Here is a 22,869-nt window from a genome sequence, read left to right on the forward strand (position 1 = left end):
TGTGGCCCTTGCTCACCCCTGGAGACAGGACATTCTGCAAAGGGCAGCAAATATGGATGGAGCTGCAGCAAGAAGGAGAGAAGACATCAAACATAACAAATATTCTAAAGAGCAGTTGCCTGGAGGGTACACTCCTGCCCTTATTCCACTAGTTTTCGAACACTTTGGTGGGTGGGGAGAAGAAGCATCAGCGTTCCTCAATAAACTTTCCAATCTATATAGAGATGAAGAAGAAAGAAACAATCCCTCAGATTTAAGACACATTGGAGAAAACGTTTGTCAGTACAACTTCAGCGTTGCAATGCCTCGGTGTTGGCTAAAAGATGATCAGAGTAACATACGGACAGAAAGCTGGCCAGAGTCTAGATGTCGTTCAAATTTCAATACAGTAAACTAAATTTTGGTCTGTAGGCTCCGTAGGGGAGCTTTTTAATGATAATTGTTATTTAGGTAATTGTAATTGTAGTTGTGACACTTGTTGTTCATTAGCTGTTACTTTAGTTTCACCTGTATTAGATTTGATGTATAAAAATATATGAAAATTTGACAGACAGACAGACAGACAGACAGACAGACAGACAGACAGACACACACACACACACACAACGAAAACCCTTTCACATTCTCTTACAAATCCTGCCTTACTTGCTTCACTTGCAGAAGTGGCTCTCCAGAACTTGCAAGACCAGTACTCGCAACAAGATTATCTCTGCAAGGCCGCAACAACAAAACACAATCATTCCGCGCACACTCTACCGCGCCAGCACTCTTACGACAAATCATAGTCGTCTCCCGACGTCAGGCGTTGAAAATCAGAAGCAACAAGGCGACTCTTCCATTGGAACGGCCGCTTGAAGAGAACGTCTGCTTCCCGCTCATGTTCAGTCACCAAACTGTCGACGTAGCGCGCTAGGTCATTCAGCAGACTCTCGTTCTGCTTACTAAATTCAAGCTTTCCTCCAGATCCTTTTCCGCCTGCTGCTGACGTCCATTCAGCTCTTGTTGAGAGAGTGGCTCCCATCGTGAAGTGAAAACGGAGCGCGAGCGGCGTTTGGTGGTTGCTATGGAACGAGTTTCACGCATGCGTAAAGACTTAACCATTTTTACATTCTGTTGTGTAATAGTCAGAGGACAAAGTATTGTATTGAGTTTCTCTCATCAAATACGTTTATGAAAGGAAATAATTTGCTTTCGTCTACTTTTTCTTATCACGTGACTCAAACAGTTTAAAGACTTGAGTCCCGGATAGTCATTTACTAAGGCGATGCTGGTCTGAAGCAACTGCGTAGCTAACTTAGATCTGGAAAGCTTTTGCGTGCGAGTCGCTTTTACGGCTTGCTTTATACCACAGCCGTCATGTCAGTGTCGTGGTCTAATTCTAAAGCGAAGGACAATGACGGTGATGAGTTGGAAGGTAGAGAAGTACACAGCTTAATTAAGTAGTTTAGTTGTTACGATTTGTACAAAGTGAGTGGTCAGTATTGTACGTAGCGCTGTGCTCGTGTTGTGATGTGATCAGTTTCTAGTGGTCAATGACGTCACGTGACTGATTTTGTGTCTTCAGTTGTTCATCTAAAGTTAGTGGATGAGAGCGAGGAGGGCAGCGAAGGCGCGGAAAATGCGTCAGAGGGAGAGTATGCAACTGATGAAATTAACTATTGACAGCAGGAGTTGACTGTAAATCGTGTGTGTGTGAATGTGTAGAGAACTGGTTGCTAACAGTGGTGAGGCGTGGTTTCCACCATTGCTGTCCCGCACAAGGTAATAACAGTTTGAGGCTTTTTACTCGTGTGCACAATTCTAAGAGCAAAATGGGCGTACACCGTGGATATCAATAAAATATTTTCATGTATTGCTTGATCTGATCGACTAAAGTCGGTTTAAAGAAATTGGAGCCAGTGGGAGTTGTGGTTAGAAACTTAGGTGATTGGGGCGGAGACTGAAATATGCTGTAACCCTGTTCTAATTTTAGTACTCAATGAGCATGCAACAATGGTTGCCATGCAGTTCCCACTATTACTTCAATATCTGCTCCAATTTGTAATTTGATGGTGCAGCTAATATAAATATTAGATGGTATTGCAGATATCAAATTTTATAAATGGTTAGATTTTTTCAGGGAAATCCTTCAAACAGTGAAGAGATTTTTGAAAACAACAAAATGGTAACAAATAGTAATGCAATTTGTTTGTTGTGTCTAGCAGAGCCAGTGGAAGTAGATTCAGATTGTAACACACTCTAAAAGGCGTGGTTGAGCACTTGATTTCAATTTCTTGCTTTGAGCTGTAGCATGGAAGTTTGTCACAGTTACTATTAATGCTATTTTTGGATACTAGAAGTGTGCTGATTGTTGGATCTGGGTATACATAGTCACACAGTGACACACAAAAATCTCAAAGAAATAAATTATTGAATTAATTATCTATAGCTAGTACCAGAAGTTCTCGGTAATTGCTCTGTAACGAAAGTACTGTACCAATTTCGAATATTTTTACGGCCATGGCTGTACTATCAGCGGCTCTGTCTAAGCAGAGCAAAGGTGTGCTTCTTGCAATAAACATGAGCGAACAGAGTATCAGTAAGAAGGATTGATGAGGTTGTTCTGTTCGGAGACGTGACCCATCTAATCATATGTCTTCTTGAACGGTATGCAAATCAATAACGTAGATGCTCTAACCTCCCAAGTTTTGGAAATTCTTTCACAGGCTCTAGATTCTTTGAGCAGACTTTAATCGAATTCAATGGTGGGATTAATTGATAATTTAATTAGTTAGTTAATAAATAAGTAATTAATTTAATATGTAAGTTGTAAAGTTAGTAATGTTTTGTTATGATAAGAACACACTGTATGTAATGTAAAGACAGGCATTTTGATTGACAGACAATGATACAACAGATTTCTCTTGTTTACATTACTTAATCGCTAACAACAACCTGTAATGCACTTTTGCTTGCTGTAGAATGCTCTTTCTCAATGTGACTTGGTTTGGCATGCAGTTCATGTTTCTGCTCTTATCGGTTGAAGGTAAGCGATGACGTTCTACTTACTATTTTACAGTTACACTATTCACTTTGAATGTAGTCGTTCCTTCACAAATTCAACACTTAGTGGGAGACAAGGCGAAGGGGCATACTCTAGGCATTATCGTAGCAATGTCTTCAGGTAAACTCTCACTTATGTCACATCAAGAATTTTGTTGATATTGATGTTTGTCTACAGTTCTTACATTTTTTGCAAGTCCACTTGTGGGCATGCTGAGGTACGAAATATGGTATTTTGATCTCAGCAAGACTGCTTATTGATTTTGTTGTAGCGATCGTATTCAGACGAAGTACGGTAAGAGACGTCCAGTTATGGTTTTTGGCACTGCTCTCATGAGGTTTGCTTATCAGTTGATAGCAATTATGCATGAGTAACACAATGCACTGAAAATCTTTAGTATTGGTTTTGTTGGAATGGTTGTGATAGCAAGAAATATGAAGTATGAATCAAAGTGAGTTGTACCAATCTCAACTGACTGATATCATACTATTTAAGTGTTTTGTTATTATTTACATTATTTACATATATTATTGTGATATTGTTGTGTTTAATGCCTTCCGTAGTTACATATTGTGATGCGTTGTTGTTTACAGGGGATGTAAGAGCCTTGTGCATTTGGGCAATGGTTCTGACTACTGCAGTCATGTTGAGAAACCAGTTTGTGCGAACAATACAAACTCTAGTGCAACTGAATCAGCGGATCATGTCCAAGACGTTGGTATGCAATATTCAATTAAGAAAATTTAATACGCAGAGAGTTGATAAAAGCAGAAGTTTGAGATGTGTGGACTGTATTTCTTTGGCAACTTTGGCAATGCTACTGTCCTGATGATAGTAGTGCACTTATGCTTTTCAAACTTGTATGGTTTTTTTTCTTGTTTATGTTTATTATTTAGCTACATGTAGATAGTAACAGTGTGTATAGTAATTTAGAATTATTAAAGGCTATTACAGTAGAATCTCGCTAGTACGAATTACCTTTGATGCCCTGCCTTGCATACCCAGATTCTATTAGGCTGCCTCATCTGTGAGTTGCTGCAACATGCACTAATCTAGTTTTAGCAAATGCACGTATCTGACTATTTTAAATCATGACTGACACAGTATTTAGAAGTATGTAATCGTTGCAGCTGTGTTCTTTAACCACAAACATGAGACGTATGTGAAGACATACGTAAATGTGCCAGTGCTCTGGGTGTTCGACACAAGGTCTGGATCTTCAAGGCTACATGTTTTGGTAACCCGAACAACTTTACTATACTAATCCAAACTGGGCTTGGCACAGGGCTGTTCGGACTAGCAAGGTTCTACTGTACTATTTGTAATACAGTATTTGTATCAATAAAAAACTTGTTTGTATTTATATCAATAAGGTACATACTTGTATGTATGTTTAGAATTTTGTACGTATTTATGCTGTTTTTATTGGTTTTGTTTTGTCAGTCCTTTACAGTCTATTTTTCTTGATTGGAACGGGAAGTTATGCAATTCTGAATGTTGCATACAATGGTCTCATGGCTGACATGACGCACCCATCAGTCAGAGGTAATTAATTGTTAGGTATTGCTATACGCTTGTGTACAAAAACCGTATTTAGGATTTGGATCCGGTCTGATGGGAACGATGATTGTCCTCGGCATGATGTCAGGAGCCGGAGTTGGAGTCTTCTATAAGGCATAACAAATTTTAATAACCAGATTGTGTAACCAATCTAGATATGTGGTTGCATGTAGACCATAGGTGCTGCTTGGACGTTCAGTATTATGTATGCTGTTTTGGTTGTGACAGTAACAATTACGGTCATAACCATCAAAGAAAGACCATCCAAAGCCAAAGTACACGATCCAGTTGGATGGAAGGTTGTACTACTGAGTTATTGTGAGCCACTGAAAGGTGAGCATCCGACATTTATTTAAAGATATGAAAATTCGATATCATTAATGCATTTTAATGTTTCATAAAGCAGATTATTGATTGACTGTCTTTAGATTATAATTTTCGTTGGGTGTTTATCACACGATTTCTGATGCAGATGGGCGTTTCAACGGTTTTGGGGTAAGAGCCATGTATAGTGTCTAATCAAAGTATTTTGCTTTACTGGCATGACATGTGTTTGCATACAAGAGATGGTCGGCAAGAGCAGAAATTATGAATTTTGGCATGTTAAATAAAAATTTGTTATTGTAGGTTTTTGCAGTACTGGTTGGCTGATATGGTTGATCTCCCCAATTGCATGTGTGCGGAGTCAGCTGTTTCTATGGCAATGCTGCCACTGTTGATAGGAGCCGCACTGTGGTAAATGTATTTGTAGGATGCTACTGGTGTTTGAGAGATGATGTTGTATTGTGACTGTATAGCTCTGCCAGTAGTGGTTATCTGTCTGACAGGCTACAGAGGAGAAAGCCTTTTGTGTTTGGTGCAGGTAATGCTGCGCTATTTATTGCTTCATTGAATAATAGCAAGTGTATTGTCAGATTGTGATGTCTCCAGGGTAGACATCAATGTGTGTGTGTGTGTGTGTGTGTGTGTGTGTGTGTGTGCGCATGTGTGTGTGCATGCGAGCATGTTTGTGTGTGTGTGTGTGTGTGTGTGTGTGTGTGTGTGTGTGTGTGTGTGTGTGTGAGTGAGTGTGTGTGTGTGTGTGTGAGCATATGCATGCCAGGCCACAATATCAATATGCCATGTAGTGCAGAAAGGAGTCAATCAAACCATCCAAAGTGCATTGGACTTGTAATATAACCTCTTAATGAATTCTACTGATGTCATTGTTCTAAACTAGAAAATACAACCACGATGAAAAATTTTCTTTAATTTAATTTGCATTCATAAATGTTGACATTTACATGAGTTGGTTGGCATCACTTACACAGACTATAGTCAGCCATTTTAGTCTAACTATGATGTTGTATTTGCTTCTCTAATTTTTCTTGATTGTACTGTCATCATCTGATCTTTCAATCAGTTTTTTTGTTTAGCTTTGATTATGAGCGTTAGTGCTACGATTATTGCTTTCGTTCCCAAATACTATGTTGCAATAGCCGTTGCTTTGTTATTTGGTGAGTAGAAATGGCAATGAGAGCAATTACGTCATTACTTATGCTTGCGCTTACTGTTACTCAGGTATTAGTTATGGATTGTACGTGTCTGTGGACTTCGCTCTTGTCATGGATGTTTTGCCCGATGACAAAGATCGAGCTAAAGACCTGGCAGTGTGGCATCAGGTAGTTTGTAATGTCTGTGCTTCAACATTTTACTCAATGCTGTTCATCATGCTAAGTGGTTTCAATGCCTACATTTCTGTCGTGTGTTGCAGTAGTGGTTATTTTAGGGCTAGAAATCTAATTTACTTACCTGCCTGTCTGCCTTCCTGTTTGTTTGCAGTGTATTTGTATTAGTTAGGGACATTCTAAGGAGTCAATCGTTTTCTGTCTAAAGGGCTAGTTAGCTGTTGTATTCATGCTTGGTTGCACATTTGTTTTACATTTTTATGTACAGTGAGATCATAGTTGATGCTAAGTTTATTTATTTGCTCGTATACCCTTTTAGCAGGTTACTGAGCTATTTAGCATTGAAACACTACATGGAGTCAATGTAAACTTTCGCTTTTCTTCTCTTTGCCTCTTTTTTGTCGTTCTTTCTCAAAGAGGATTTAAAACTTTTAGTCTACTGTATCATAGGTTGATATCAAATGGTAACGATTCGGACTAGTGTGTGCTTGCTTTTTCGGCTGGTTGTAGGCCCGTAGGAAACATTTGAAAAGTGGTCAGGCCTCATGTGCGCTAAGAGGGTGTGGTCCATTAGTGCGAGAGAGCGGTCTTCCAGCATACTATGTACAATGGGTTATTGATTACTTACTTTTATTTGCCAACAATTACTGTAGTATGGGCTACTCAATGACATCAGTCCTCTGGGCAGCGTAAATAGCAATTCAAGATGATATACAATTTACTTTTGCTTCAACTGTAAATATAATAGATATTTAATCACCTATATATCAATCAGAAGTTTTGTGTAATTGTCGACTGTCCAAAGTCCAATTTTTTAAGATACCCCGGCAAACTGGACTAACCAGACTGCATGCATATGTGGTTCCTGCAGCTCTGAATTAGGCCTTTGGTAAAAGTTCACCTTAGGAAAAAGTGGTCTGGTGGACCGGCTCCTACAGCCCTGGGTTGGTAGTGCTATGAGAACATGGTGCTGTAAGCATACCACATTTTGCTGATAGAGAGGGAGAGGCGTGCACAATGAAATTATGTTAATTTCTCTTGTCCTTTAATTTGTGTTTGAAGGTTTGTGCTTGTACTTTTGCTAATGTAATTTATCATCGCAGGCTCTTGTGCTTCCTCAACTTTTGGCTACTCCTGTGGCTGGTTTTGTTCTTGATTATGTTCAAGATGCTTCGCTGCCTGGTCATTCTGGAAAGTTGGGCTGTGCCATAGGATTGGGATACATCGTAGTTTTTCTCATAACTGCACTCTACTTCTTGCTCAGCAGCTTGTTTGTTTTAAAAATTCGGAAAGTTTTATAGTACTGTATTTATTAGTCACTATAGGCTGTCGGATTGACTGTGATAATTGCGTATTATAGATTATATATGTTGGTATGATGAGTTATGGATTGTCACATTGGACTGTGGTGTATTCTGTTTACAATCAGTATTAAGAAAGTTTGCTTCGAGTACTTTTGTGGTAAAATCTATATGCAGTTTTTATTTGAATGTCACTTTGTACCTTGCTGCTAGTATCATTGTTGTCTGTATACAAAAATGATAATAGAAATTGTTGTGTACTGTCCAGATACACTGTGGTCTGTCTGGAAGGTTGAAGCTATGTAGGGCATGCAATCTAGCTATGGTGACATGACCTATATCCAGATGCAGTCAAAAACTGCTGCAGTTGTAAAATCAGAACTACAGACAGCGTTCAAATGCGAGCGATCACCAATACCCCACGGTTACAATGGCTACACGATGTCTACACAAAGGTCATGCCATTTCTTGTAGGGCGACCCTGATATACACAGTGACTTTTCTGTGCTAATTTAAGCCTGACCATCAGCCCAAGTTAAACAGCAATTTAGATAACCCTATTTAGATTTCAGTACAGTACAGTGATACATAAAACAACAGAAGAGATAGACAGTACAGGTTCTTTAAAATTTCTACCTCTGATTTAGGTAACTGTACACTTAGAACAGACAGATAGTACAGTGATCTACAGACACAAAAAGCTAATCAGACACGCCATGGATCTGAATTGCATGCCCTTGAGCATTTCTAGCGTCAACACTGAAGTGGGCCATGCACAGTACATTACTACGTGTATAATGTCCAACTCCATTCACTGTTGTACAACAATACATGACAACTGAGAATCGTTTGGTCATGGGTCAATCATCAAGCCATATGGTCAGGTCCAAAGTCAGGTATGTAGTAGTGGTTGAAACAGATAAACACACTCTCTAGTATTAATAACTAAAGTACTTGTAACATTCTTAATTAACAATATTATCTATTGGTGCTTGGGGCGACTTCACTATTATATTAATTAATTAATTCAGACTTTCAAATATTTTGTTTGTAATGGTATCTTCAGCGTTGCCTCTGCGCTCTACTACATGCATAACTAAGCAATTTTCGAGTCAATATTAACTATTATATCTCCACGTCGGACACCACAAAATTAATTAATTATTTAACTCTAATTAATCACTCAACAGTTGTTAGGAACATGATTGGTAAAGGGTACGACGATCGCATAGTGACGCAAAGAGTACTCTTCAAGATAGCGTGCATGTGCCCGCTGTACTGAGCACACAACAGCTTCACACCAATACGTGTCGACAACGTTAGGCGTGGAGGGTACCCGGATTTACTTAATACAGTCCCCACAAGGTCATATGTAGGTGCGTGACTGTAGAGACTCTCCAGTCTTTCGTATGGCTGATGTACCACAAGGCTTTGATGCTGTGTTCGTAGAACCACTCGACGAGAAGTTTACATGTCCTATTTGTCAACTAGCTTGCAGAGAACCAACTCTAACTCAATGTGGCCACCATTTTTGCAGCAGTTGTATGACGCTCTGTCTGTATCGGTCTGCGTCTTGCCCCGTGTGTAGGACAGAATTGCAATCAACAAATACTTTTCCCAACAATGCAATGAAGAGAGAAATATTGGACTTGAAAGTCAAATGTTGGTCACATGAGAAAGGATGTGCTTGGAATGGTGAGCTAAGGTATGGTAGGGATCACCACAGAGAATGTCAATATGTGGATGTTGCGTGTGTGAATGGATGTGAGCAGTTGGTAATGCGAAAGGACATGGATGATCATATGGCCAATCATTGTCCTGAAGGAATGATATCCTGTACGCATTGCGATCTCAATATGAAGCGAGTAGAACTGGAGGTTCATTACAAAACATGTGACGAGTATCCTGTGGACTGCACGTACAAGTGTGGCATGATGGTTCAGAGATGTCAAATAGAAGATCATATTGCATCATCATGTCCTAACATTCCTTTCGATTGTGATTACAAGGACGATGGCTGTCAGTTTAAAGGCAATCGTCATGATTTAAGCAAACACATTGAAAGCAACGTTGTCTTTCATCTTGGTCTGATCGCAAGTTCACTGAAAGAAACGAAGCAAAGACTAGCTGCAAACGAACTTAAACTCGACACCACCAAACAAGAACTCCATGATGCAATAGAAGAATTGACAGTTACGAGAGATGAACTGGAAGAAACAAGAAACGAACTGGCAGAAACGAAAGACGAACTGGCAGAAACTAGAGATGAACTAACAGAAACATCAGTGCAACTATCTATAGAAGTGCATAGGAGGAGCTTGTCTCTTTCGCCACAGACACCAAAACAGTTTATATTCACTTGGACAATAGATAATTGGCATGAGAAGGTGAGAGCCTTTAAAGAGAAAAATGATGCAACAGGAAAGATCAGCAGTGGCCCATTTTATGTATATCCTGGCTATCGTCTATACATCGGTGTTTATCCAAATGGATTCACGACTGATTACACAGGCTATCTTGGTGTTGTCCTTTTTGCCACCGAGGGCCAATTCGACGAGACAGTCAGATGGCCATTCCCGTTTTCTTTCGATTTTGAGCTAGTCGATCAACAAGTAGGAGGGAAGAATATCTGCGGCCAATTATCACCACCATATGGAAATGCACTGGAATGCTCTACATGCCGTGTAGGATACGGTAATGCAAAGTTAGCCAGTCACGAGGATTTGGAGTCTCGTTGCTACATCAAAGATGATTCAATTTGTATAAAATTGTGTGTAAATGTCAAGAAAGAGGATGATCATGAATGACATGAATTTTTAATATGTTCCTTGAGCTGCAATCTTATACCTACATATAAACATTGTGACATTGCTCATATTATGATGCGATTGCATGTGCATTTTAGTTGTTTATAGATTAGAGCATGAAATGTGATTATGTATTATTGAAATACAGTGAATAAATTTTCGTTTGATCACTATGTCTTATAATTTATTAATTCTACACTGGTCAACACGTATATTGCACATTGCATTAATTTGCTCATTCATCTTCAGTCAAAATCAATTTGATCTATTTTGGTAAGTAGGTCTTCACACACACGCACACACACACACACACACACACACACACACACACACACACACACACACACGCCACACACACGCACACGCTCATGCACAAAAAAACACGCACAAAGCGCGCGCGCACACACACAGACACACAGACACAGACACACACACACACACACACACACACACACACACACACACACACACACACACACACACACACACACACACACACACACACACACCACACCACACCACACCACACCACACCACACCACACCACACCAAGAGCTCGATGGAGAGCCATATAGGACAAGGCCCCTTTCGGTTGTGCGCCAGATTAGAAGCCTCGCTACGCTCGGGAATAACAGTATGAGATCTGTACCTTTTTATATGATTAACACTCGATATATTTCGAGAAGCTCTATTATAAATTAGCTAGAGATTGAAAAAGTTTTAGGGCACGTACTTGTGCTTGGATGTTACGTACTGCTCTCAAAGTCCTTACTATGATTTTTAGAGGCACCTAAAAGTTAAATAAGGCATTGATCCTCTGTTCGTTGTCTGGTATTTTGATTGCAATTTAACGTTAAATTCGCTAGAGGTACATGTATAAGCTAACTATTGTCGTTTCTGAACAAGACACTAAGTACAAGAGAAATTAAGTGCATGGATAGAGATATCTCATTGTACGGGTTCTACTTTGGTTACACGCGTAGGAGTAACTACTAGCTAACTGTGCATGCGCATTAATATCTATCAATATGGCTACTGCAGCACGTGGTTTTGATGACGAGTTTGTAGAACCGCTCAGTACCAGGTTGACATGCCCTATCTGTCATCTAGCATTTAGAGAACCAGTGCTAACTCGATGTGGCCACCAGTTTTGCAGCAGCTGCTTGACGCCATGTTTACAACGGTCTGCTTCTTGTCCTGTGTGTAGGACAAAATTGAATTCATTCAATATTTTTCCTAACAATGCACTGAAAAGAGAAATACTGGACTTGAATATCAAATGTTGTTTACACGAAAAAGGATGTGCGTGGACTGGTGAACTAAGAAATAGCGAAATACATGACAGAGAATGTCAGTATGTGGATGTTGCGTGTGAGAATGAATGTGAGCAATGGATAATGCGAAAAGACATTGATGATCATATGACAAATGATTGTCCTCAACGAATTGTCATCTGTAAGCATTGTACAGAGAATATGAAACAAGTAGCACTGAAAGATCATTACGAAGAATGTGATGAGTATCCTATAGAGTGTAGGTACAAGTGTGGCATGATGGTTCAGAGATGTCAAATGAAAGATCATATTGGCAGGCAGGGAACATGTCCAAACAGTCTTCTGGATTGTGATTTTGAGAACAATGGCTGTCAGTTTAGAGGAAATCGTCATGATTTATGCAAACATATTGAAAACAACATTGGTTTGCATTTTAGTTTGATTGCAAGTGCACTGAAAGAAACAAAAGAAGAACTGAAAGCTACGAAAGAAGAACTGACTGAAACTAGAGATGAATTGGAAGAAACTAAAGATGAATTGGCGGAAACTAGAGATGAACTGACAGAAGCAAGAGTGCAACTTTCGGAAGAGATACATAGGAGAAGCCTGTCACTTTTACCACAAACCCCAAAACAGTTTTTGTTTACCTGGACAATAGATAATTGGCAAGAGAAGAAGAGAGCATCTAAAGAAGAGAAAAGTGGCATGGAATGGATCACCAGCAGTTTCTTTTATGTTTATCCTGGGTATCACTTGTACATTGGTACTTATCCAAATGGTGACCAAGCTGCCAACAGAGGCCATCTTGGTGTTTTTCTGTATACAACTGGAGGTGATTTTGACAGGACTCTGAGTTGGCCTTTTCCATATTCTTTTGATTTTGAACTCATAGACCAACAAGTTGGAGGAGAGAATATTTGTCTGCATGTACCACCAGATGCATTAGGGTTGTCATATCGGGGATATGGTTCTCCCCAATTTGCTAGTCACCAGGAACTGGAGTCAGGTTGTTACATCAAAGATGATTCAATTTGTATAAAACTGTGTGTTCATCTCGAGAAAAATCATCACTGACAAACATTTTGAATATTTTGTGGTAACAGATTGTCTAGATAGTATCTAGCTCTCGTAAGATTCCTATGCGTTGTTGTTGTTCAAGATTGTTTGTTGTTATTTTCATTATTGGTAAATAGTAAACCTTGAAACCACACGTTAGGTTTAGTCGTTGCAGTATTTTACATATGATAAATGCAGTTATGCAATTATCTGACTAATAGAACCCCTTGTCAGTTTAGGTCATAAACATTTCACACAAATTCAGACTCACTTATAATTAACAGACATCCAACTACTAAAGCATAAAACTTTATGCACAATACAAGGGGATGCAACCTGTTTTGCAGTAAATGCCAAAAGCATTGGGCCAGCCAACTTCATTGTGTCAGATAATAATTAATCTAGATACACCTATGTAATGTAATGTGTTATTGACTCCTTACTTTCGCCGAAACTCGATTTAGCAAGACCATGATTACCTTTTCGTCCGCTTTTGAAAACTGCTCAGACTTGCTACTACGATGGACTGGCCGATAGACGAGGGGCAGAACCCAAGTCACTGCGCATTCCCAAATTGCCGTTTGGTTTTGTGCTGGTAGACAGGAGGGTGTGGGAGCGTGACTCGGACCCCGCACCTTGTCACGTCAGCCCCTGAAATGGGGAGATAACAAAGAAAGTAGGGGACATGGAGAAATGGGGAGCTAACAAAGAAAGTAGGGGACATGGAGAAAGGAGGGAGCTTGTGTCGCAATGGCGCGAAAAGTAAGACTGAAATGGCGCACCAACGTCAAATAAGTTAAGTGCATGCGCCTTAATTCTGGTACAGTAGAGCCTCGCTAATCCGAACCTCGTTAATCCGAACCCTCGCTAATCCGAATGTCCCTAACTGCTTGACCTCGAGTTTCCAGAGAGCATTTAGAATTCCGAGGCCTTGTGCAAACGTCCTTTGATATCCGGGAAATAACAAACATCTGATCATATCCGGGTACACGTTCTCATGTCGTCAGACAAAGATATAACAAAGAAGACAAAACGGGCTCACAAGACTCTAACAATAGAGCAGAAGGTAGCAATACTGGATGAACTGGGAAGTGCCTCCTATTCTGTGCTGTGTGAACGATATGGAATCGGTCGAAGCACCATTAGCGATATCAAGAGGAAAGAGTCTGAACTGAGGCAATACGAAAGGAAGCTAACCGAAATGGGAACGAGTCGACTTGCCAAAACAATGAAGCTTTCTACTTACGAGGAGCTGGAGAGGGCTGTTTTCATGTGGTTTCGGCAGACGCGCGAGAAAGGCATTCCTGTATCAGGCCCACTACTACAAGCAAAGGCCTTGCAGCTTCACGAGAAATTAAAGGAGTCTTCTCAAGAAGAGGATTTCGGCAACTTTGTTGCCTCGTCTGGTTGGCTTTGGAGATTTTGTAAGCGTCATTGCATTAGACAGCTGGCCTTACAAGGAGAAAAGCTGTCTGCCGATAAACCAGCTGCTGATCAGTTTGTGTTACGTTTCCAAGCTTTTGTCAAGGATAGTGATTACAGCACTGAACAAATATTCAACTGTGACGAGTCAGGTTTGTACCATAAGCTGCTGCCTCAGAAAACGCTTGCTGGTCACTTTGAGAGGTCTGCTGATGGGCGCAAGACTCAAAAGGACCGTGTTACCATCAGTGCCTGCTCAAACGCGTCTGGTAGCATAAAACTACCCTTGGTCTTGATAGGTAAATCCAAGAATCCTCGTTGTTTCAAAAACGTCAATCGTGATCACTTGCCAGTGAGTTACTACAACCAGTCTAATGCTTGGGTGAACACAGGAATATTTTCTGACTGGTTCCATCATAAGTTTGTTCCTGTAGTGCAGGAAACGTTAAGGGAAAAGGGTTTGGATGATAAAGCTGTCCTTCTGCTTGACAACTGTTCTGCTCATCCGAATGAAGAAGACCTGATATCAGCAGATGGCAAAGTGATCGCAAAGTTCCTTCCACCGAATGTCACTTCGTTAATTCAACCCATGGATCAAGGTGTGCTAGTATCCATTAAACGCCGATACAGGAAAAAGATGCTTCAAGATCTTATTCTTCAAAATGATAGAGGTGTGTCAATCATTGACTTTGTTTGTGGAATCAACATGATGGAAATTTCTGATAAAGTTTCCGCTAGTTGGGATGAAATTACACCTAGAACAATTCGATTGTCTTGGAGAAAGATTCTACCCATTTATCCTGACGAAGGCAGTCAGGAACCTGCTGGCATCACAGAATCAGGAGAGTCATTTGAAGAGCCTTCTTCTAATTTGACCCCTCTCTTCTCTGCTTTGGGTTATGAAATGACTTCAACAGAAATTGAGGAGTGGTTAATGGTAGACAATTTGGATCCTGGTTACACTCATTTGGATGATGATGAAATTGTCACTGAAGTCTTGGCTCACGGTCGTGATGAAGAGACTGCTGCAGATGAAGATGAAATGCAAAGTTCTGATCATGATTCAAGCACAAACCAGTCTGGCATCTCTCATGGCAGTGCATTTCAAATGCTCTCTGATTGTTTGACATGGTTTCGGGAACAGACAGAAGCAACTCAATACAGCTTGAGTGTTCTTCGGAGCCTACGTGACCTTGCAGCTAAAAAGAGACTAAGCACTCTTGAACAGACGCGGGTGACGGACTACTTTGAGAAATGAGTTGCTTTTGCTTGTTGTTGGGTTACCTACTTAGTTAGTTGCGTTGCAAGAATTCTTGTCCCTGCGTAGGCATGTAATTGTTGACATATGTATGCGCAAACGGTCTGGATTGTCAAGGCTATGTCTGGGTCTCCAAGGCTTCGTATTTTGATAATCCGAACAAATTCAGTAATCCGAACAGGTAAGAACGGAGTCTGGTACAGAGCTATTCGGATTAGCGAGGCTCTACTGTACCACCGCAAGGCCAACGCGCGCGCCGGCTCTAGCCTCGTAGCAGACCCTCTCGTGCCGTCGTGCTCGGTTCCCGTATAACAAGATACCCCTCTTTTACCAATTTAGTCCGCTGCTCTCGCCACTCTCTTCAATAGACTGCTTCGGCCAGACAAAGCGGTAGGAATTCTTTTACCGCAATAGGACGAGGGCGCCATAAGTCTTTCCACTCCCATTGTAGCCATTTGCATGACTACTCCTCGCCACACCCCCATGTGCCTGATACGTTGGAGCGAACGATCACCGATGGTACTGCACGTCCCAGCGTCTGAAGCATCGACGAGCCGTTGCATTCAGTCATAAAAGTATCCCACCAGTGCAGGTCTGCTAGAGCTTCTTTGTTAAGGAAGACGCGATAATGGAGATGCTTCACGCAAGACGAGAGGTCAATAGGTCTGCGTGAGAAAATGCGCCCAGGTTTCACCACTGTGGCCGCGTGGTGGAGAGAACCGATAGAAGACAGCAACTCTCTTTTCGTGCACGACCAACTAACGAGCCACCGGCGAACCTGTTGTTGAATGAGACACAACTTCCCAGCTGAAAGCACGATAAGCTCATGATCCGAATCAAGTTCTAGGGACTAAGAACTGTATTTTAGTTGATGGGCCTTCTAGCTTGTGTCATGCTATCGGAAAGCTCAGCTCTGAGCACGTGTTTAGCGCTATAACTAGGTTGCGATCGCACTGCATTTTGTCGGGGCGACCAAATAAGAGGAAATCGTCCAAGTAGTGAATACTGGAGCACACACCGCAGTTGACAATTATTCACAACAAGGCGTCTGCCAATCTCAAAAATATCTTGGGCAAAGATCTTAGATCAAACGGCAACGCACGGTCTAACTACACGTTACCCTGCCAGCGGATTCCTAAGAGGAACCCGTGGAATGGATAAACCGGAATGTAACGGTAGGCGCTTTGCATGTCTAGTTTGGCTAGCATGGTACCTTAACCAGCTCAAGGATGCGCTGAGCTGCGACGTCACCGCTGGTCTAAGATAGTTTACACAAGTCTCGATCAACGCTCTTGTTAACGCTAACCGAGTGAGGTGATGACAAGTCGACGATGAGACGCCATCGATCTGGTTGGTGCGCTTTTGGGATGACTCCCAGCTGGCTAACCTGTATGTCTGTCGACTGCCCCTCCATAGGGCCTGCGAGAATACCTGCCTTACGCTCTTGATCCACGTAACTGTCGACGACCTTGATATTGGCCGTAGCCAAAGACATGTTACGACGCGATGGTCTGCAAGCAGCTTGAGCGTGACCGAATCCGATGCAAAAAACCTTTAGCCAGACTGTCCAAGATGTAGTCTCAGAGGAATGCATCCAGGTGGGTAGCAAGCTCACGAGTCCAAGAACGTAGTGTCAGTGGAAAGAAGGGAAAAGCCGTGTCCATCGGCGCACGAGCTTCAGCGGTTCGACAACTCTTCAGCGTCGGCAAGTCTTTTAGGTAGCGGTACTTGCCGTTGAACACGTTACACGCCGCTAAGTTCCGGACGGACACGTTATCTACCGAGTACAACATGAGAGGTACCTGCACCCATAGACACCAATGCACCAGTATAGTGAACAACACAACAGATACCAACGGGGTCGATAAAGATAACCGGTATGCGTTTACTGGTAGCTATGACAAGTCGAGAGCAGCAGCTCAATTTAGCAAAATGAAAACAAACAAGCAGCAGTAATCGCAGGGAACGAGCTAACCAGCAGTTCTGGCGTGTAAGCTTTTTCTGCGCTACTTACCGGTCTAGAGTCCCGCCTCTTCACTTGTGAAACGATTCGTCTGTGTGAAGATGAATCGTCTTCTCTCCTGGTGCATGATTAGATGCGTCAGAACAAACGTCGAATCGGTGCCCTGTGCGGCGGCATCGCAGACATACGTGCCTGTAGGTACAACCTGCCCCGAAGTTGTACCTACGGCATATCGGCTTTTGAGCGGTCGAGTAGGAGCTGCCCTTGTCCGATTGAGTAAACTGGCGTTGAGTTTGGTGGGAGATATTGCCGTTAGCTTCTGGTATATCACTCTGCTTTTGATGGGGCACAATGTGCATGCTGCAGTGCTATGGTCTGGCTACTGACAGTACAAGCAGCGTCTGGCCCGCGACTGGACCATTGCTAAAATGGTGGTGGCTGCGTACAGCGAAGCGTGCAACTGGCCCCAGACTGTGGCCGGCCAGTGGGCAACCAGTTGCCTGAAACGCGTGTCGTACAGTAGCCATCCCGTTCCTGACTGGCATTGCGCCTCGTGGACGACCAGTCGGAGGTACGCCATGACGTCGAGCGCACGAGACGGAAAGGCCTGATGAAGCACGATGGCCGTGTAGATGGAAAGATACTGCACGCATGTGCCAAGCGACGACACTTGACGTAGACGTCTGTGACCGGCCTCGTTCGCTCTTGTGACGGCAGAAGCCTGGAGTCAACAGAGTAGTTCTAAGTTATCCAGTAGAAACTTTGAATAGTCGATAAATGGCCCGACTGGATCAGTCTGACAAGTCTGGCTAACAGCGGCGGCGTGCCTTCTCCCACTACCAGTAGATGAGCAAGTTCGTCCTCAACAGCGTTGACGACTGGCTCTGGGAGGATCTGAACAAAACACTTTATAACTATATACCATGCCGTACGTCACGTGCACATTGCAGCGACTCAGGTTGAGCCGTAACACGGCCGTATGCAAGAAGCTGCCGTGTCGACGTTACTCGGAAACGATCTTGGGCGTAAAATTCACAGAAGGAACTTAGTTGGGGTCATAACGTTTCAGGTTTTTACCTGTATCTACTATAGAATTGTTTGCAAAAACAGTGCATCTTACTCTAGGCTTTCACACTTGCATTGCTGAAAGCGGCAACTCTTGCTTTACTTGTTTTGTCAGCGATTTGAATGGAAATGACTAACTTTAGTAATTATACCTATACTGCAGAGTCGTAGCGTGGCATGGGCTAGACCAGGCATGTGTCTTCCCATCATTTGTAGGCGTGGTCATATAATTTCTTGACTGTAAATACCTATGAGGACCGAAGCTGTATATAGTATATATATACCACCTTTTTCCAGTCTGGATCCCCTAACCGATTTACAGTATTATTCAACTAGAAGTCAATAAATGAGGGCGTGTATATAAAAATGGGCGTGTGTGCGTAGGATCGTGTAGTTTGAGCCCTTACATTTGAAGGTCACTCTACGTCCCTGCCTATAGGCGTCACTATAGAACTCTGAAACAGACTACGTTTCATTGTAAATACTATACCATATATACTGCATGTGTGCCACATATGGAAGGGTGATCTAAAGTTAACCGACATCCAGTGGGGGCCAGAAGTTTTAGCAGGCATATTTTGCAGGAGTCACATATAAAACTATCCGGATCTCGGCAAATTTTGCCAGCCCCCCGATAATAACCGGCCCCTAATCGTCACGTGGTGGTAACGCACGTTGCATGGAGCTGGATCCCTTTACTTTTAGTTAGTAGTTGTGCCTTCGCATGGATCTTTCCTTTGTTTGTAGAGGATGACAAATTCGGCAGTGTCAAAAACGGTACAGGATGTTGCAGAGAGAGAGAGAGAGAGTGCGATTTCTTTGATGCGTCGTCTAACGCTCTAACATCCACGCATCTTCCAACATAGCGGTACAATAGTACATGGAAAATATTTCCGCGATTATGCACATGGGAGCTGTTGCATTTCAATTTTGTGCCCGACTTTACTCAATTCTGAGTTGACACCATTATATTTCTCCAAGCAGTAGAAAACTTCGATTACAAAGAAAGGACTAGACACAATTGCATGCCTTACATTGCAGCTTAGCAATACGAACGAACGTCGTAGACACGTATACGACCTGAGAGGTCATCACTAGCTAGACAAGTCATTTGTCTCTACGGACAAAACCATGCAGCGTTCTTAATTTATGAGTTTTTACCAACTCATAGAAGCCAACGAGTGTGGATATGTCCCATTGTCATGTAATTGGTATTAAAACCCAGGGATGGCGGAACAGGGGAAAGGAAACGCGGTTGCCCCTAAATATCGGATTAATTGGGAATTTTCGAGGCATCGTCCCTCCAATCCTGAAAAGTGATAAAAAATAATTTAATAGTTTTGTTGCTTGCAAGTAGAAATAATAGTGGATGTTGTTGCAGTTGACTCGCTTGATACACATTGACGTGATCATTCGTGTGCATGCTGCTCTAGCTACTTCTGTTACAGATTAACCAATGACAAACCAACCATATTCAGTTAAAATCAAAGTGGCTGGCATCCGTTACAAAATATTTCTCCTCTCTAATCAAAGGAGCTTCCGCCCCTAAAACCATGCAGCCAGTCTCGATATGCTAATTCTAAATTTAGCTACTCTATCCCGGATAGCAGCCTCGCCCAAGACAAAGGTTTTCCAAGGAAAAGCTAGGGACCCGTGAAATGTGAATTCATAAGGCGTGGGGTTATGATGCCAGACATAGTGATACATGCTGCCGGAAACTCGAAAGTGTGTGAGAAAAGAGTTCGCCATAACCAGCATTTTCTAGACAACATTCATCCATACACACTACAGCTTTGCTACTCGTAACCATGCACGCATAACTGAAGTTATTTTCTAGCAACTAACGCATTCTGCTTCTGAATTGCAATACTGTATGTTATCTAGATGTTATCTAGACTTTCAAGTTGCGAAAAATCTTGGCCAAACGAAAGTCTGTCTGATGGTTTGGATGACCAGCAATTTTTCATGATCATTGCCAAACCGTTGTGGACAATCTCGAGGAATTTCAGGTCTTTCATTTCTAAGCACGGCATCAGTCACTTGATGGTCAAATCTGTATTGATTGAATGGAAGCTCTCTTGTCCAGATCTCCCAAAACACAATTCCAAAACTGCGTACAAAATGCTAATAGTATGTATGCATTGTTTCTTGCGTATGGTTTGTATTATTTTACCTGTACAAGTCTAATGAGGTATCGTATGGTTCTCGAAGAGTCAATTTTGGAGCTCGCCATCTCTCTGTTCCGACACCTGCATATGACAAGCCATCTCGTTTGGGAAGTAGAGAAGTCTGTTCTTGATTCGAGGGACATCTGCGTCCACTATATTGTCAATTTCTTGTTACGATATTGGAAAGGTCCCTCCCTAAACCAAAATCAGCCACTTTAACACTCCAGTCTTTGCTTACCAGAATATTGTCGCTTTTCAAATCTCGATGTATTCGAGGAGGTTTCAATGTGTGAAGAAAATGCATACCTCTTGCTGAATCCATGGCAAATGATAACTTACGGTTATAGTCGATATCAATCGATAAATCGTATAGTACATTTCGTAGAGATCCTCGCTCCATATATTCCATGACAAGGAAAGGAACGTCTCCTGGTTGTAACTTTCCTGCACCAATAACGAGAACGATATTCTTGTGTCTTACAGTTCTCATAAACATTATCTCCGTTTCGAAGTCTTCTATAGACTTGGGAAGACCGATAGCCACCATTTTATTTACAGCTACAGTGATATCTCTGTAGCAACCTTTGTAAACAGATCCAGATGCACCAGATCCAAGTAGTTCTCCTGACGTCACTTCGTCTTCATCTCTTTGCCATACGTTGGTTAACACGGTTACTTTATTTATCCAATGACGCTCGCTTTTCCTTTTTCTGTTTAGCACTAACAGATAAGCTGTAACGCCAGCGGTAGCTACAGCAACGAATAGAATGATTCCTGCTCCTATGAGAAAGTAGGTAGAATATTGACATGTAGAACCAGTAAAGCCAACGTAACATTGACAGGCTGTTCGTAGACCTTCTTTGCTAAAATCAGCTACACAGTTGCCGTATTTGCATTGATCTACATTGCAGACAGTACAATCTTCGATTTTGCGAGCTCCAATGATGACGGTCGTTAGACCGTTTGGGCACGGAATACAGTCTAGATCGGAAAATTCCGTTTCTCTATAATATTCTTTTCTGCAGAAATTGCAAGGTATTTCGGATATGTGAGGTGAGGTAAATCCATGGAGCTGGACATCTGACTGCTCGATACTTGATGCTATTTTGTAAGAAGTTGAAAACGACAAGAAATCCTTTCAAAAAAGGTTTGAATAACTTTACATTTTGTAAAAAATAGAATTTCGGATACCACGATGTAACGAATTGCCAAATTTTGGCGTCTACAAGATACATCTATATTTCTAGTAGGAAACCGCTGTTACTGGCATTCGGAGTGATGTGCATCATTACTGTGATTAGCAGTTGGCCTGGTGTTGAGACAGCAGAATAAGAGCACCCCAAGCATTCGAGAAATTTGGTTCTGTATTGTCAGCTCTCAGTTTTGACCATCTTTCTATTTTGACGTCAAACATCCAGAGATCATTTAAACATTGCGAGGAAACATCTTGTCCACCAAACACATACATTTTGGACTGCATCATGACAGCTGCGTGATTCACTCTTGCGCTAGGTCGGACGGAATGCACCATGTTTCCTGCAGCTTGTCTCCACTTGAACACTGGTTTAAGGTGCATTATCCACGTTTCATTGCTAAAAGTTTTCCGGTTTACTCCCCCAAATAAGATAGCAGTAGTGTCATTAACAGCTACGAAAGTCATTGAAAAACGCCCTTTTATTGATGAATTCGATACCAATCTCCGTTTATTGTCAGTTGAATTACGAATCCACGTTTTGATGCTTTCGGAGTACGAAAGCTGGAAAGTGCAACAAAGCAACTACCGATCCAGCAACTAGCTTGGTAAAACATTGAGTTGAAAATTGTTTTTTGACTTTCACGGACCACTGCATACTTGCCAAATCTAACTTCCATATGACCTTATTCCACAAACGTTCATCAGGTGTCTCTGGAAATTCTCCCCAAAATGTTAAATACTGTAGTTACTTTGCATATCGTAAGTCGCATCGGGTGGAAGGGATGGTGCCAAGTCAGGATTTGGCAATCTTTTCCAAATCCAAAATTTGCTTTTGCGGATTAATTTCCAAACTCTTGTACTAGTACGAAGGTAGACTCTAAAGACGATAATGGTGTTCTCGTCTTCAAAAATGCTGGACACAATTTGGTCATACTAAATATCAGGAATGTCGCCTGCCACATTTTCAATAATAAATTCATTTCGCTTCAAGTCAGAGCGTAGGACTTTGCTGTCACGAAGGCTGAAAACGATGTAGCTAGCTCTGTTTGTTGCAACTGCACAGCTATGTGTCGTAGCGTCTCGAAATAGC

The 22,869-nt window shown here is 41.8% G+C and overlaps 5 protein-coding genes across 5 annotated transcripts in view; 4 read left to right on the forward strand and 1 right to left on the reverse strand.

Moving 5' to 3' along the window:
* The window catches only part of LOC134194395 (outer dynein arm-docking complex subunit 2-like), a 15,983-nt gene extending 14,912 nt beyond the window's left edge, over positions 1 to 1,071 (reverse strand). The window contains exons 1-2 of the mRNA XM_062663326.1: positions 774 to 1,071; positions 646 to 709 (exon numbers count right to left, since the gene is read on the reverse strand). Coding sequence (XP_062519310.1) covers positions 646 to 709; positions 774 to 1,021 — 312 coding nt within the window. The 5' untranslated portion in view covers positions 1,022 to 1,071. The remainder of the gene's footprint in view (positions 1 to 645; positions 710 to 773) is intronic.
* A 102-nt stretch (positions 1,072 to 1,173) lies between these two features.
* On the forward strand, positions 1,174 to 7,863 carry LOC134194396 (uncharacterized). Its single transcript, XM_062663328.1, has 18 exons — positions 1,174 to 1,414; positions 1,565 to 1,634; positions 1,705 to 1,761; positions 2,961 to 3,025; positions 3,083 to 3,163; positions 3,221 to 3,260; positions 3,315 to 3,380; positions 3,441 to 3,494; positions 3,637 to 3,761; positions 4,487 to 4,588; positions 4,641 to 4,717; positions 4,777 to 4,936; positions 5,032 to 5,098; positions 5,231 to 5,338; positions 5,401 to 5,465; positions 6,019 to 6,099; positions 6,164 to 6,264; positions 7,374 to 7,863. The coding sequence occupies exons 1-18, from the start codon at positions 1,357 to 1,359 to the stop codon at positions 7,569 to 7,571; spliced, it is 1,575 nt and encodes a 524-aa protein (XP_062519312.1). The 5' UTR covers positions 1,174 to 1,356; the 3' UTR covers positions 7,572 to 7,863.
* Positions 7,864 to 8,965: 1,102 nt separating this feature from the next.
* Positions 8,966 to 10,520, forward strand: LOC134194102 (TNF receptor-associated factor 6-like). The gene has a single exon (XM_062663008.1). The coding sequence runs from the start codon at positions 8,981 to 8,983 to the stop codon at positions 10,376 to 10,378; it is 1,398 nt and encodes a 465-aa protein (XP_062518992.1). The 5' UTR covers positions 8,966 to 8,980; the 3' UTR covers positions 10,379 to 10,520.
* Positions 10,521 to 11,406: 886 nt separating this feature from the next.
* On the forward strand, positions 11,407 to 12,853 carry LOC134193666 (TNF receptor-associated factor 6-like). The gene has a single exon (XM_062662506.1). The coding sequence runs from the start codon at positions 11,407 to 11,409 to the stop codon at positions 12,724 to 12,726; it is 1,320 nt and encodes a 439-aa protein (XP_062518490.1). The 3' UTR covers positions 12,727 to 12,853.
* A 708-nt stretch (positions 12,854 to 13,561) lies between these two features.
* LOC134194074 (jerky protein homolog-like) lies at positions 13,562 to 15,618 on the forward strand. The gene has a single exon (XM_062662976.1). It carries the CDS (start codon positions 13,706 to 13,708, stop codon positions 15,386 to 15,388), a length of 1,683 nt encoding a protein of 560 aa, XP_062518960.1. The 5' UTR covers positions 13,562 to 13,705; the 3' UTR covers positions 15,389 to 15,618.
* Positions 15,619 to 22,869: the final 7,251 nt, after the last annotated feature.

This window comes from Corticium candelabrum, chromosome 18 (assembly GCF_963422355.1).
Source record: "Corticium candelabrum chromosome 18, ooCorCand1.1, whole genome shotgun sequence".
NCBI lineage: Eukaryota > Metazoa > Porifera > Homoscleromorpha > Homosclerophorida > Plakinidae > Corticium > Corticium candelabrum.

Bases quoted from the DNA above. Each gene is read 5' to 3' on its own strand.
- LOC134194102 (XM_062663008.1), top strand. From the start codon at position 8,981: ATGGCTGATGTACCACAAGGCTTTGATGCTGTGTTCGTAGAACCACTC.
- LOC134194074 (XM_062662976.1), top strand. From the start codon at position 13,706: ATGTCGTCAGACAAAGATATAACAAAGAAGACAAAACGGGCTCACAAG.
- LOC134194396 (XM_062663328.1), top strand. From the start codon at position 1,357: ATGTCAGTGTCGTGGTCTAATTCTAAAGCGAAGGACAATGACGGTGAT. The intron at 1,415-1,564 runs GTAGAGAAGTAC...TTGTGTCTTCAG, and splicing joins TGACGGTGATGAGTTGGAAG to TTGTTCATCTAAAGTTAGTG. The intron at 3,164-3,220 runs GTAAACTCTCAC...GTTTGTCTACAG, and splicing joins TATCGTAGCAATGTCTTCAG to TTCTTACATTTTTTGCAAGT.
- LOC134193666 (XM_062662506.1), top strand. From the start codon at position 11,407: ATGGCTACTGCAGCACGTGGTTTTGATGACGAGTTTGTAGAACCGCTC.